Genomic DNA, 15,050 nt, shown 5'->3' with positions numbered 1-15,050 from the left:
TGAGTTGATACATTCGTATCATTGGTCACCTGATTTGTCCGTCATTTTACTTTCCTCTGCGCCCCTCCTCATTCGTCCACATCAATCAGAGTTCTCACCAGACAACTTTGTCCCCATGTCCAACACAGCTTACAGGTCGAAGAAATGTTGAAATTAAATTTTAGAGTATTTATTTAAGGTAATTTATTTTTCTGAGGGGGTTTCACAGCAACTTGCTGAAGGTTGAAGTTCAGGTTAATTCCCTGGTTGAGTTTCATCAAAACAGCTCAGACCAGCACTTCATCAAACCGTGGAGCAAAGAGCTGGAGTGAGAGTGGCTGCCCTTGGCATCAGGGCAACTTTGGAACCGAGGGTGACACCAGGGAGCCCCAGTGACACTGAACTCGAAGCACATCGAGAAGAACTCACTCCAATGGCTGAAGCCATGTTTTTGTACACTGGAGGGCAGTTGCCAGTGAGCTAAGTCCTGAAATATCACTTGCAGGTGTCCCTGGAACTGTGTCCTAACTCCAACCTTTTTTAGCTGCTGCAACAACCACCTCGACTTCATTAACAGATCAGAAGCAGGGATGTTTGCTGACAACCGCACTACGTTCAGTCCCATTCTTATCTTCTGGGCGAGCGAAGCGGTCCCTGTCTGCACAGAAAGAGGCCTAAGCAACACTTGGGAGTGGGCCGATGAACGATATGTAACACTTGTGACACAGATGTTCAACGTAATGACCATTTCCAAGAGCAGCTTAATGTTGAAGGTCATCATCCTCACCAAATTGCTCTCCCACCAGAATCTTGGGGATTTCCATGACTACAGGAACAGGCCAGAGGCTCAGCGTCCCGTGGAGAGTGATTCATCTCCTGACACCACAAGGCTTGTCCGCACGGTAAAATATTCACTCTTGTCTGGGGTGAGTGCAGCGCTGAGGACATCTCGGAAGCCTAGCATCATCTCGGAGAGCGGCTCCTCGACTGGTATCCCATCCGGCAGCCTCAGCGATAACTCCCTGAGCCACTGGTATACAGTGTGCCCCCTCTTCAAATGCACTTGCAGTCACTCTGGAAATTAAACCTCAGTGTCCTGGGCAGCAGCAGGACATCCCAGATGGATTATGAGCTGCTGTTCTTCGAGCTCACCTTGGGCTTCAGTGGAGCAAGGTGAGAAGCCATAGCTAGAACGAGCAGTAGGATGCAAAATTAAAGTGGCAGGCTTGATTAATTAAAGTGATAATCCACATTCTGAGTTTAAAGAACTGCCAATGATTCAGCTTCTGGTTCAGTTTTCTACATTGCCTTTGTTCTCATGTTCTTAAAGGGTCCAGAAGGAGGTTCATGAAAATGATCTCGGGAATGAAAGCATTAACGTATGAGAAGCGTTTGATGGCTCTGGGCCAGTACCCGCTGGAGTTTAGAAGAATGAGGAGGGATCTTCTTGAACCTATGGAATATTAGAAGGCCTAGATAGACTGAATGCGAAGAGGATGGTTCCTGTGTGTGTGTGTGTGTGGGGGGGGGGGGGGGGTCTAGGATCAAAGAGCACAGACTCCATTTAGAACAGAGTTGAGGAGGGATTTCTTTAGCCGGAGGGTGATGAATCTGTGGAATTCATAGGTGCAGATGGCTGTGGTGACTACTCATTGGTTATATTTAAAGTGGAGGTTGATAGATTCTTGGTTAGTAAGGATGTCAACGCTTACGAGAAGGCAGGAGAATGAGGTTGAGAAGGATAATAAATCAGCCATAAGAAAATGGTGGAATATAGTCAATGGGCAGAATGGCCTAATTCTGAAAGCATGTTTCATCGTCTTACTGTCTTAAACGTGCTGGGTCCCTGTTGCCAACACCCCTTTTAGCAATGCTGGTCCATGGGAAAATTCACTATGATGTTTTGTAATGTCCAGGGGAAAAATTTACAACTAATGTCAGAGACATAGACCTGATTCTGATTCAGAGTAATGATTATGAAATTCCAGCAGTCTGGAAAATCCGAGAGTCCAGCACCAACAAAGTCCAGAGTATCAGAGTTCTGGAGTATCGTCGTCTCACCAAAGCAGCTGAGACGCATCCCTGTGGCATCAGCCCTTGCCTGGGTTTTTCTGTGTGGAGGGTAACTGGAAGAAGTGCATTAGAACTATGACAGGAAGTCCTGATGAAGGATCTTGGCTCGAAACGTCGACTGCTTATTCCCATCTATAGATGCTGCCTGACCTGCTGAGCTCATCCAGCCCATTGTGTGTGTTATTACAGGAAGGACGTTGAGGTGTGGGGGAGGATGCAGAAGTGGTTTACCAGGTTGCTCTCCAGATTAAAGTCCAAAAGTTCAAAATAACTTTATTACCAAAATACATGTATGTCACCTTATACAACCCTGAGATTCATTTTCTTGTGGGCATACTGAATACATCCATATTAGAATAATAACCATAGTAGAACCAATGAAAGACCACACCAGCTTAGGCGTTCAGCCAGTGTGCAAAAGACAGTGTAAATACAAAAAGAAAGAAATAATAATAAATTTCAGCAACGTGAGATAAAGTGTGCCCATAGGTTGTGGGAAAATTTCAATGATGGGACAAAGGAAGATGAGAGAAGCTATCCCCTTTGGTTCAAGAGCCTAATGGTTAAGGAGTAAAGACATTTCCTGAAGCTCGTGATGTGAGTCCTGAGGCTCCTGTACCTTCTTCTTGATGGCAGCAGCGAGAAAAGAGCACGTTCTGGGTACTGGGGATCCCTGATGGTGAATGCTTCTTTCTGCAACAGCTTTTCGGGCAGATGTGGTCAATGGTGGGGAGGGCTTTACCGTGATGGACTGGGCCGTATCCACCACTTTTTGTAGGATGCCTAATCTCTTTAGCCTCTGCCTGTATGGTTAGAGTGCACGTTCTCTGAGGAGAGGCTGGACAAGCTTGGATTGTTTTATCTAGGCTGGCAGAGTCTGACAGGAGACTTGATAGAAGTTTATAAAGTTATGAAAGGCAGAGATGGAGCAGACGGCCAGCATCTTTTTCCTCAGGTCAAATGTGTGAAACTGGAGGGCTTACATTTAAGATGAGAGGGATAAGTTCAAAGGAGATGGGCGGGATGTTACTCAGATTTTGGTGGGTGCCTGGAATGTGCTGCTAGGGCTGGAGAAGGAGACAGATACAACAGAGGCATTCAAGAGGTCTTAGAAAGGCACATGAATATGCAGAGAACGGAGGGAGTGTTTAATTAATTGAAGAAGTAATTCGGCAGAACATGGTGGGACAAAGGGCCTGCTCCTGTGCTGTACTACAATGTGTTGTATGTAACCACTGCTTCACCTGCGAGGAGAGTCTGGATCCTGGTTTGCAGGAAGGGAGAAGGTGAAGGGGAGGAGCTGCATCTCGTGGAGCCACGTGGGAAGGGAGGTGGCTGGTGGAGGTGGGGGAGTGTACCAGCAATTCACAGAGTGAACAATCTCTTCGAAATACAGTAGGGTACTTTAAGAGACTCTTAGATAGGTACATGGTGGTTAGAAAAATAGAGGGCTAAGTGGTAGGGAAATTTTTAGGCAGTTTCTAGAGTAGGCTACATGGTCAGCACAACATTGTGGGCCGAAGGGCTGTTATGTGCTGTAGTTTTCTATGTTCTAAGAAATGTTGAGTGGGAAGCAGAGGAGAAGCACCTATCCTCGAGGCAGAGTCTGTGGAATGTGGAAGCTGGTTGGATGGAAGGTGAGGTGATGAACAACCTCAATATTGTTTTGGGTGGGAGGAGAGGGGGTGAGAGTCGAAGAGGTGGAAATGAAACAGCTGTGATTGAGGTGTGGAGCTCCCCAGAGATCAAGAGCAAGGAAGGACAGCCTGGAACCTCCGGTGTGAGGATGAGGGGAGCAGGAGAATGGAACTGAGTCATTAAGGATTGAGGTCTGGTCAAGGTCATTGTGGGGATGGGTACTGATTGCTAACCTGTCCTATAATAAAGAACTCAGCAAGGCAGCAAATATGATGAAAGCTTTTAATTTAGTGTAAATGTTCCCAATTCCCCAACTGACGGAGGTGAAAGGGGGGGGGGGGTGCAAATAGAGATGGGCTGAATCCAAAATGAATCCAGGTTAGGCTGCAGGAATTTGATTTCTGCTCCAAGTGTAAAATCTCATGAAAGGAAGGGTGTGGTTCTGAAAACACAGACAGACCAAACACTGGAGTCCTTTGTGTTCTCTCTGATAATCAGAATGTGTGTGACTGGCACAGGGCACCCTTTCCACAGTAAGTGTAGTGAAAACCTCAAGTGAGGCTACATCCACACTAGACCGGATCATTTTGAAAACGCCGGTTTCGAGTAAAAACGATAGGCGTCCACACTATGCGTTTTTGAAAATATCTCTGTCCACATTGAAACGGAGATTTCGGTGAATCTCCTCCTCCTGCACATGCGCAGGACACATCTATCACAAACAAGTTTGGTGTCGAATCTCACTGTAAAAGTGCGTGTTTGTGTAGTTACAGACTAGAAAAACTTAAAACGACGGACAGCTGTTGGCTTTCGCACAGGAGAACTTAAAACTAAAAAAAAACAAATACTGGAACGTACGGAGGTAACCGACAGGGAATTCACAGACAGATTGACCTGGCTGACAAAGAACATTGAAAAGCTGACTAACTCTGTTGCATTAATAAAGCACCTTGTTAAATGTATAAAACATATCTGCATCAGTGTTATCTTGTATTTCCATACAATGTTACATTGGCTGTTACACATCTATTGTCAGAGAAGTACCTGCATAAATAAGTAAACCACCTTCATACAAGCAAGGACAGAAAACAGGGCAAAGTGAGTATACTTATTTATTCAGTAAGTTATTGGTCAAAGTATTTGGTGAGTACATTTCTAACTCTTCTGGCTTCAGTCTCATTGCCGTCTGTTCTGAAATTGTTAGGTTGTGTTCAAGAAAACAATGAAATAGCGCACTGCCGTCTGACAGCGTTTTCAAAAGTCTCCGGTTACCCCATCCACACTGATCTGCCCGAGCAGCGTTTTCAAAAATACCCACCCTGGGAAGTGTTTCTGAAAAGCTACAGTTTCGGGGGACGAAAACGCCATTTTAGTGTGGACGGAGGGTAAAAACGAAGAGAAAAAGCTTTGGTTACGGATTAATCCGGTGTAGTGTGGATGTAGCCTTAGAGAGGCTAGTACTATGCTTCACTTTTCTGAAGTGCCTCAGCAGACTGTGAAGCAAGAATCCTCTGATATGATGGCGTCGCACTCACGCACTGGCTTCTATAGGGTCAACCAAAGGAGTTGTTATCTATTTTGAACGTAGTTTTACGATTGCAAGACCCTGCTGGACATTAAGAATTTGAAGTATTGCAAGTCGACCCCATCAGCCAGTTATTCACTGGCAGAGAAACTGAAGGAGCTGGACTTGGTGCAGACCGTGATGTTGCCTGCAACGGAGAGGCATTGGTGCGCGAAGGAAGTGCGCAGTCTAATAGCAAGTGATCATCTTACTCACATTTCTTCTGATCACAAGACCCCATCGGACAGAGGTGGCACGGTACACTGCAAGTCCAATTCATTAGTTTATTGGCAAACGGCGGGGGAGCTGCCTGGCCTCAGCTGCAGCGGGGTCTGGGCCTCACCTCGTGGCAGGTACGGGAGCCTGGCACTCCACCAGAGTGCCAGAAGCAGTATGGGGTCGCATCCAAGCTGGAGTTCGTGTCTGCATGGCAGAAGACAAGCCACATTGAGCTTGGCTGCAGATTTCTGAAACATTCATGGACTTAGAGACTCGGACTCTATTTGTCTATGTGACTGATCACCCTATACGTGGCTTGTGCTGTGTGTGACTGTCGGTGCTGTGTTTTGCACCTTGGCCCCGAGGGAACGCTGTTCTGTTTGGCTGCATTCATGGGTATTCATGTGTGGCTGAATGACAATTAAACTTCAACTTGATTGCTTCCAACACTGAAATGGTCTGTTTGTCAGCTGTGTATGCAAGTATCCAGGAAACTCCTTTTCGTCATCGCTCCCACTGCGGGGAGGTGATTAAACCACATCCAAAGTCAACACACAGATAAAGGCAGTGACACCACAGTGCAGGACTGCAGGCTGACTAACTGCGAACAATGCTAAACATAGAACACAGAAATCTACAGCACCTTACAGGCCCTTCGGCCCACAATGTTGTGCCGACCATGTAATCTACTCTAGAAGCTGCCTAGAATTTCCCTACTGCATAGCCCTCTATTTCTCTAAGCTCCATGTACCTATCTAAGAGTCTTTTAAAAGACCCTATTGTGTCCGCCTCTACCACCTTCGCTGGCAGTGCATTCCACACACCCACCACTCTCTGAAAAACTTACCCCTGACATCCCCGTTGTACCTACTTCCAAGCACCTTAAAACTGTCCCCTCTCATGTTAGCCATTTCGCCCCTGGGAAAAAGCCTCTGGCTATCCACACGATCAATGCCTCTCATCATCTTATACACCTCTTTCGGTCACTTCTCATCTTCTGTCGCTCCAAAGAGAAAAGGCCAAATTCACTCAACCTATTCTCATAAGGCACACTCTCCAATCCAGGCAACATCCTTGTAAATCTCCTCTGCACCCTTTCTATAGCTTCCACATCCTTCCTGTAGTGAGGCGACCAGAACTGAACACAGTACTCCAAGTGGGGTCTAACTGAGGTCTTATATAGCTGTAATATTACCTCGCCACTCTTGTACTCAATCCCACAGCTGATGAAGGCCAACACACCATACGCCTTCTTAACAACCTCAGAGCAAATGAGCTGATTTCATTGGCTGTAGAGGACCAGGGTCACAGTTTCAAGAGGTGGGAGGCCCGATCACGTTTAGATACTGCAAACAACTCAGGGGCTGATCTGACTGCTCTTGTCCTCGTTTCCCATTTGCCTGAGGGAGCTAGTCCCCAGGAACAGGCTCTAGTATTGCTCAGTGGGAAATATTTTGCAGGGACCCTTCAGGTTAGATGTTGAGCAGTTTTCACGTTGGTTAGCTGGTGCCACGCGGCGGGGAAGGGAGAGCGCAGCGTGATTGTAAAATTTGACAGAGGCAGTGAAGGGGACTTGGGGTCAGAACGATCTCCTGGGTGGCCTTGATCGATTAAGTGGGTCGGAGAGGAGATTTGGAATGTTTTCCCCACAGTGAAGCAGTGGGTAGAGCCACTGCCTCAAACCTCCAGAGACCTGGGTTCAGTTTGGGTCTCGGCTGAGGCCTGTGTGGAGTTTGCATGTTCTCCCTGTGATGGCACAGGGCTTCACATCTACATTAACAGGATGCAAGGAAATGCAGACAGGGTTCCTGAAACCTGTACCATGGGATCTGGACGAAGAGAAACCTATTAAACATTTGAAGGAAAAACCAGTGCTGGAGTGACAAAGTCATGCCTGATCTTTGGATCATATGCGGAATTCACTGGCTGAGAACGGCCAGTAGAAAGTGGTCAGTTCCTTGGGCCCCAAGATATTGTGCATGTCATCTTAAACATGCTGGGAATCCTTTCACTGGAGTGTGGGAAACTGATGGGTGACCTTATAGAGGTAAGTAGAATCATGAGTATCATAGGTAGGGTGAATGCACTCAGGGTTGGGGAATCAAGAACTAGAGGGCACAGGCTTAAGGTGAGAGAGGAGAGAGTAAACAGGAACCTGAGGAGAAGTTTCTGCACCCAGATAGTAATGGAGTGAGTTGCCAGAGGACGTGGTTAATGCAAGTGCATTAACAGCATTTAAAGTGACTTGGACAGGTCAATGGATAGGAAAGTTTTGAGGACTCTGGGAGAAACGGAGCCAACTGGCACGAACATGGGCCAGTTGGGCTGAAGTGTGCTGTATGACTCTAGGATCTTGGTGTTTAGAAAAGATGTGGAGAAGGAGGAGTGGAACAGGTCATGGATGTGAAGTAGGAGGAGTGGAACAGGTCATGGATGTGAAGTAGGAGGAGTGGAACAGGTCATGGATGTGGAGAAGGAGGAGTGGAACAGGTCATGGATGTGGAGAAGGAGGAGTGGAACGTCATGATATGGAGAAGAAACAGAACAGGTCATGGATGTGGAGAAGAAGTAGAACAGGTCATGGATGTGGAGAAGGAGGAGTGGAACGTCATGGATGTGAAGTAGGAGGAGTGGAACGTCATGGATGTGGAGAAGGAGGAGTGGAACAGGTCATGGATGTGGAGAAGAAGTAGAACAGGTCATGGATGTGGAGAAGGAGGAGTGGAACAGGTCATGGAGTGGAGAAGAAGTAGAACAGGTCATGGATGTGGAGAAGAAGTAGAACAGGTCATGGATGTGAAGTAGGAGGAGTGGAACGTCATGATATGGAGAAGAAATAGAACTGGTCATGGATGTGGAGAAGAAGTAGAACAGGTCATGGATGTGGAGAAGGAGGAGTGGAACAGGTCATGGGTGTGAAGGAGGAGGAGTGGAACGTCATGATATGGAGAAGAAACAGAACAGGTCATGGATGTGGAGAAGGAGGAGTGGAACAGGTCATGGATGTGGAGAAGAAGTAGAACAGGTCATGGATGTGGAGAAGGAGGAGTGGAACAGGTCATGGAGTGGAGAAGAAGTAGAACAGGTCATGGATGTGGAGAAGGAAGAGTGGAACATCATGGGTGTGGAAAAGGAAGAGTGGAACAGGTCATGGATGTGGAGAAGGAGGAGTGGAACAGGTCATGGGTGTGAAGGAGAAGGAGTGGAACAGGTCATGGAGTGGAGACTGAATTCCAGGCCTCCACTTATTCTACCATTGGTTCTGTGAATTGGCTTAGTTTATTATTATCATAGACTGTTATATTAGCAATAAATACAAGTGTCATTGTTGCAGACCCTTTGAATAGTTGGTCTACCTGAAACCCCAAACCATGAACTTTGACCCCAGATGTCAATCCTGGTGTTTCCAACCACAGTCCTGCACAGAAATATCAGATTTCAGAGGAGCAGGCATGCTCATGTGGTTAACATCACAGGGTACATGCTTGTGCATAACTTCAAGTCCTTGGATAATTGAGGCCCTGCTGATTATTCGAGATCCAACTAGAGATCAGAGTGATCTCCTACCACTGAGTCATGCCACACCAGGGACACATCCACGAAAGGCCACACCCACAGCCTAAAGTCATGCTGGTGACTGACAATCCACAATCAACCCAAAGCTCTGCTCAGAGAACAGCCTCCTCTTGGGCCTTGTCTACACACAAAAGCCCCATTACCAAAAGTCTAACTTGGGCCCAAACTTAAGGACCAGCCCTAATCTGAATCCACAGACCAGGAAGACCAACACTCCACCTCAGCCCGGTCCTTGCCTCAAACCCAGTCCCAACCCAACTCCCTTCACAGACTGAAAACACAAGTAATTCTGCAGGAGGAACACAAAATGCTGGAGAAACTCAGCAGGTCAGACAGCTTATATGGCCAGGAATGAACCGATAATGATTTAGGCCAAGACCCTTCAACGTGTCTCCTATATGTCATCGATCTCTCTGAGTTTCAGTAACCACTCCTCTCTGCTTCCCTACCCCTTTGTTTTCCTTATTCATCAAGCTCCTTCACCCTTTTTTTTCCTCTCGCTGCCCTCATGACCTGCCCACCATCCACACCTTCCTCCCTTGTTCCTCACTTCCTTCCCTTTATTCAATGGTCTCCTACCAGATTCAATCTTCCTTAGCCCTTATCCCTTCCACATATCAGCCCCTAGATTCTCACATTATTCCCACTTCCCCCCCCCCCCCACCTACTCTCTCTCCTCCCCTGGATTCACCTATCACCTGCCAAGTCATGCTCCTCGCTGATTTTAATCTGGCTTCTGCCCTCTTTCTGTCCAGACCTGATGAAGGGTCTTGGCACAGAATGTTGCCTGTTCATTCTACTCCATAGATGCAGCCTGACCCGCGTTTTCTGCGCTGTTCCTTCCATAGTTCGTACGCACCTCATCACCCGCCAGAAGCACTTCAGACAATAAATCCTGGATCTTCGCCATTTTCCTTTTAGAACAAACTAGGGCAGAGAAGAAAATGAAATATTAGAAGAGTCAATGCAGTGGGTTTTGCAACAGTTCAAATATTCAGAGCAGGAAGCACTGATTTCCCCGCCTGTACCTCGGCCCCACACTGTTGATTCACTGCCCTCCCTGCTGTTGGAAAGAGACAACTTGCTGCCAAACACTCCTCCCTCTCACAAAAGAACTTGTGAGGAAAGAATGATTCACACTCCCGGCAACCGTGGGCAGGATGCTGAGCTGTCATTGTGAAATTGGCCAAACTGCCGCATGAGTGCAGCTGCAATGCTGGAGCTGTGGACAGTTCAGACAGCAGTGACATCCACTGGGCTCAGAATGAGTGGAATGGAGATAATCCTTTCGGAGCTGCGTTAGAAAGTTTATGGAAGATGGGGGGAGACTAACACTGACTCATGGTCAAGGAACAGTTTAAAACTTGCCAAGGCCTAACCAGTTGGTAAACACTCCCCATTACACAAGGAGAATGGAATGTGTGTGGGGGATCAATATCTCAAACTCCATGGCAACATTTAGGCTGAAAATTCTGATTTGCTGACACAGACATCAGGAGCAAACACAGACCCAGGACCTGGAGAATCCGGCTGTAAGTTGCCTCGGAGAAGTCAGTCTGAGCCACTATCCTAAACATGGGAGATCCTGCAGATGCTGGAAATCTCGAGTAACACTCAGAAAATAGTGGAGGAACTTGGAAATAATGAAGGGTCTTAGCCCAAAACCTTGACTGAAAGGAATTTCGTAGGTGCTGCCTGGCTTGCTGAGTTCCTCCAGCATTTTGTGTGGCTGAGCTATAATCTGCCAGTCAAATCTGTCAAAACCAGACCTGAGGGCTATTGTTTAAAGAAAGTGGACAGAGTCAGTATGTGGTGGGTTTGAATAATTTTGTATTCAATTAAAGTTGTGCTGGTAACTGAATTGAATAGTGGGTGAAAAATCTGTTTCACACTTCCCATTCTTAGAGTAGGAGACTCAGCTGAGCCTGTGATGGCATTTCCTGCAATTGGTAAATTGGGTAACCGCGGTGATGTGTCTGCACAATTGACACTGCTATCTCATTTCAATGTGCTGGTCTCAACAATCCTTCAACTCACCAGTTAATTCTCACCTGCAGAGAGATCGAGCAGCGTCACAGAAGTGCCTTGAACACCTGCCAGTACAGATGGAAGTTAACCTGAATTTGGGGGGTGATCAGTTCAGGGACGGAAAGGGATTATTTCCACTGGCAGTGTCTGAGCCACAGAGCAGATGATTTAGGATGACGAGGAGGGCATAGCAATGGTACCTACAGGCTGTGAGCCGAGGAATGCATAACCAGATCCGAAGCAGACTGACTGACAAAGAAACTTTGGGTGTGACAGCAGCACAGCCAGTAAAACAGCTTTCCCACACCCCCAGCGACCCAGATTCAATCCGGACTTCCTGTGCCCTCCCTGTGACCATGTGGGTTTCCTCCAGATGTCCTGGATTCCTCCCACATCCCAAATGTATGGATTAACCTTCCCGGCTGTAAACTGCCCCGAGTATAGAGGAGAGGCAAAAGAAAAATCAAAGGGGAATTGATGTATGTGAGAGGGAATAGGTTACTGTAAAATAACCAGGGAAGATGGAATGGACAAGAATGGTGAGACCTGGCAGAGATTTGATGGGCTGAAAGGCCCCTTTCTGCATTGTAACGACTAGGAAGATGAACGTACACAGGACTTCTGTGATATGGCTTTGGGATTGTGGTCACATTGACGCCAGAACCTGGCTGCCCTGGCAGCCTCTGTCTACGTACACTGCCACCACTGGATCCAGTAGCCAACAGCTAGTGGGAACAGCTCAGTAACCAAAGGTGCAGGTAAGTACTAGTGGAGAGAACTCTCCGTCGACCTGTCACACTGCCAGGAGCCACAGCCCGGGAAAGAATGGGAAGAAGAGTTACTGTCACCTTCAGAGAGATGCAGTTATTCAGCAGGGAACCACCGACCAAAGTGTCAGCCTCAGCTTTGCCCCATTTGCCTGCATTTGGCCCATCTCCCACTAAACCTCTTCTATTTATGAACTCTCCAAGTGTAAACATGTACCTGCATCTACCATCTTTCCTGGCAGCTCGTTCCACATGTGCACCACCCTCTGTGTGAGAAACTTACAGCTCAGGCCCTCTTTAAATCTTTCCCCCTTCACCTTAATCTGGTGTTAGGCTCCTCTACCCTGTGAAACAGACTTTATCTATGTCCCTCAACGTTTTATAAAGTTACACCTGATGTCCCAACTCTTGCATTCAGTGTCCTGACCCATGAATGAAAGTATGTCAAACACCTTCTTCACCACCCTGTCTACCTGTAGACCACTTTCAGAGAACTATGTACTTGTACCCTGGGGTCTTTCTGTTCTGCAACACTCACCAGGGCCCTGCCATTCTTTGTGTTTGTCCTGCCCTAGTTTAACTTCCCAAAATGAGTCTCTTTGTATTTGTCTGACTTAAATTCCACCTGCATTTTCTTTGCCCTAGTTGGTCTGGATCCTGCAACAACCTTCCTCACTGTATTCACACCACCAGTACTGGTGTCAACCATAAACTATCCATTTTCATCCAAATTTATTAACATGGATGACGAACAACAGGGAGCCAGCTCTGATCCCTATGGCACACCTCTGGTCATGGACCTCCAATCTTAAAAAGTAATGCTCCACTACCATCTGCTGATTCTGAACACCAAACCACCAATGTGTTAAAGGGGATATTAAGACCAAAGACACTTTGATCTTGTGTCAAGGTACATTTACGAGTGAAGTTTGAGAGAGGGGCAGCAGGAATGACAAGAAACATGGACAGTTTCTGCTCTTACACGTGTTTGAACTCCCTCCCATTATATCAGTACTGGTTTCAGCATTCCTCGGATTCTGGATGGCAACTGTGAAGCCTTGGATAAATGCAAAGTATCCATCACTGGGAAACCTCTTCAAGTAATCTTGATCTTTGGATTACTGGCTGCTAATCATTGACCAGATCCAAACTCAGCCTGTAAAGTATGGTATAACCTTGTTCTTCTCCAGACCACCACCCCCACCTGAACTCCCCTTTGCCTTGCCCCTCCAATATCACACCCCAACCCTCAAGCCCATTGCTCCAACCACATGGATGTTTCCTAACCTTCTGGGCTGATTGTGGACAACAGTGGAAGTTCTACTACCCATGTTTTAACATTACCAGGTGCCCCCCCCCCCCCATCTTGTCAAAATCCCCAAACATCTCGGAACTCCTGTCCTCTGCAAGTCTTAGCGCCCCCTAGCTCTGGCAGCCCACACCCACTCCCTTCTCCCAGATTCATCTTTAAGCCCACACTCATGCCTTGGGTACTCCATCTCCTGCCCGTCCCAAACCGCAAGCCCCCTCTCCCATCTCTTGCTGAGTCTCTCCACCACTGTCCAGCGTATCTTTATCATCTCACACCTCGAGCAGGTTTTTCCTCGGCTGAAAGGGGCTGCATAACGAGTCACGCTGAAACTCATCGCCGCAAGGCGAGGGGAATAAAGAGCAGCACGCAGCTTGCAAGAAGCCACTGAACGTTCTCCTCCTCCGCCATTCTGGCAGTGAGGCAGGAGAATCCGTGGTTCCAAAGCTCCATCCGGACAAAAGTCCCTCCTCGCGCAGACTGTGGCGAGATGCTAAAAGTGTTGTTCGACAACTTTGCCTGTTGAGCCGCTGGCAGCAGTCCAGGGCTCTTCCCAAGGGTGTGGTAGGCTTTCCATCTCTTTATACAGAAATGAATAAATTGGATTGAAGTAGCGTCTTTCATACTAACACAAGCCGAAATAATTCAACCAATAAATAAAGCACTTCTGAAATCTGTTCAGTAACATTGGTTGCTGGATAAGTATTGTCCTGGCGCCAACTGGATAACTTGGCTCAGAAGAGTTTACACAATTAGACACACATTATATGATTTTATAATCACAGAATAAATCATAATCTGTTATTTTTCAGAGAGGATTTAAGATTTTACTCTGATCAATGCAATCAATTGTTAATCAATCAATAATAATCAGTCAATAGGGTTCTACAAGTGATTTTATCCTTTACTCTATTTGGATATTTTAATAAGAATCACACCTACCCGTACGCTCAGCCACGGGACAGACACTAACTCAGTTCCAAACTCCGATGTAGCGCACGGGTGTGGCTGTTAAATACTTAGCTGTACGCGGCCACATCAACACTTGCTCAATCCCCACCCCTCTCTAAGCCCATCCCTGTCTGTAGCAACGTACCCTTCGGAACAATGATCCCTAACGTAGGAAAAATGACTAAACTTCGGTAAACCACGCTTGGCCCACCTCCGCTCGACTGAAGCTGCTAATTAAGCTCGGGATGATGTCCGGATAAGATTCTCATTCCATTTGCAGATTTTTTACACGCCTCGCCCTTCTAAAGGAAAGTGCTCTACTGGCAGACGCTCAGAGCTGCAGCCCGATTCCCCGCCTGCGAACCGCACGTTTGCCCAGACAGCAGAGGAAAGGGATCCGAGCCTCGACGCTACAATCAGTGCTCCCGAACCCAAACCCACGACGTTCAGGCTATCTCTCTTCAATCAGTCAAATAAAAACCTTTCTTTACACAACCAGTGTACCGTGACAAGTTAAATTAGTGTCTTGTTATGCCTCTGCCTGGACTGGGAGGCACTATTGCGGGGAATACTTTTTTAAAAAAAACCCATTTTGCAGTATTTTAAATCCTGCGCGATTTAAATCTCAGTTTCCCAGGCAGAGTGCGTCATACTTATAGCCCTCAAAGTGGGCTGCAGGCAACGGATTTCAGAAGTACTTGAAAAATACTTTGTTTTAGTAGGAAAGGAGCGATCCAAATGCAAATTGTTAATTTCTGTTTAATCTAAGGCGACACCACACCCTGAGGAAGGGCCCTGGATTAGAGCCAGGGCTGTTCACTGCCCCAGCCGGTGGGGGCGTGGAATGCGCTCATATTCTTGGCCACCTTGACATCCAGAAGGAGGCGGAGCTAGGGCTCCTGAAAAACATTAATTCTCAGGACTTGACGGGATCTGTCCCGGATTA

The 15,050-nt window shown here is 47.1% G+C and overlaps 1 protein-coding gene across 3 annotated transcripts in view; it reads right to left on the bottom strand.

Moving 5' to 3' along the window:
- The window catches only part of LOC140714094 (annexin A2-like), a 75,226-nt gene extending 60,902 nt beyond the window's left edge, over positions 1-14,324 (bottom strand). The window contains exons 1-2 of one of the 3 annotated variants that reach the window (XM_073024846.1): positions 14,250-14,324; positions 9,909-9,976 (exon numbers count right to left, since the gene is read on the bottom strand). In XM_073024846.1, the coding sequence (XP_072880947.1) occupies positions 9,909-9,959 (51 nt within the window). In that variant the 5' untranslated portion in view covers positions 9,960-9,976; positions 14,250-14,324. Of the gene's footprint in view, positions 1-9,908; positions 9,977-10,077; positions 10,102-14,095; positions 14,224-14,249 lie in introns of those variants that run through there. The other 2 variants (XM_073024844.1, XM_073024845.1) reach the window with 2 other exon arrangements.
- Between the last annotated feature and the right edge of the window lie 726 nt (positions 14,325-15,050).

This window comes from Hemitrygon akajei, chromosome 21 (assembly GCF_048418815.1).
Source record: "Hemitrygon akajei chromosome 21, sHemAka1.3, whole genome shotgun sequence".
Taxonomy (NCBI): Eukaryota; Metazoa; Chordata; class Chondrichthyes; order Myliobatiformes; family Dasyatidae; genus Hemitrygon; species Hemitrygon akajei.
This window is presented reverse-complemented; position numbering and strand designations above follow the sequence as displayed.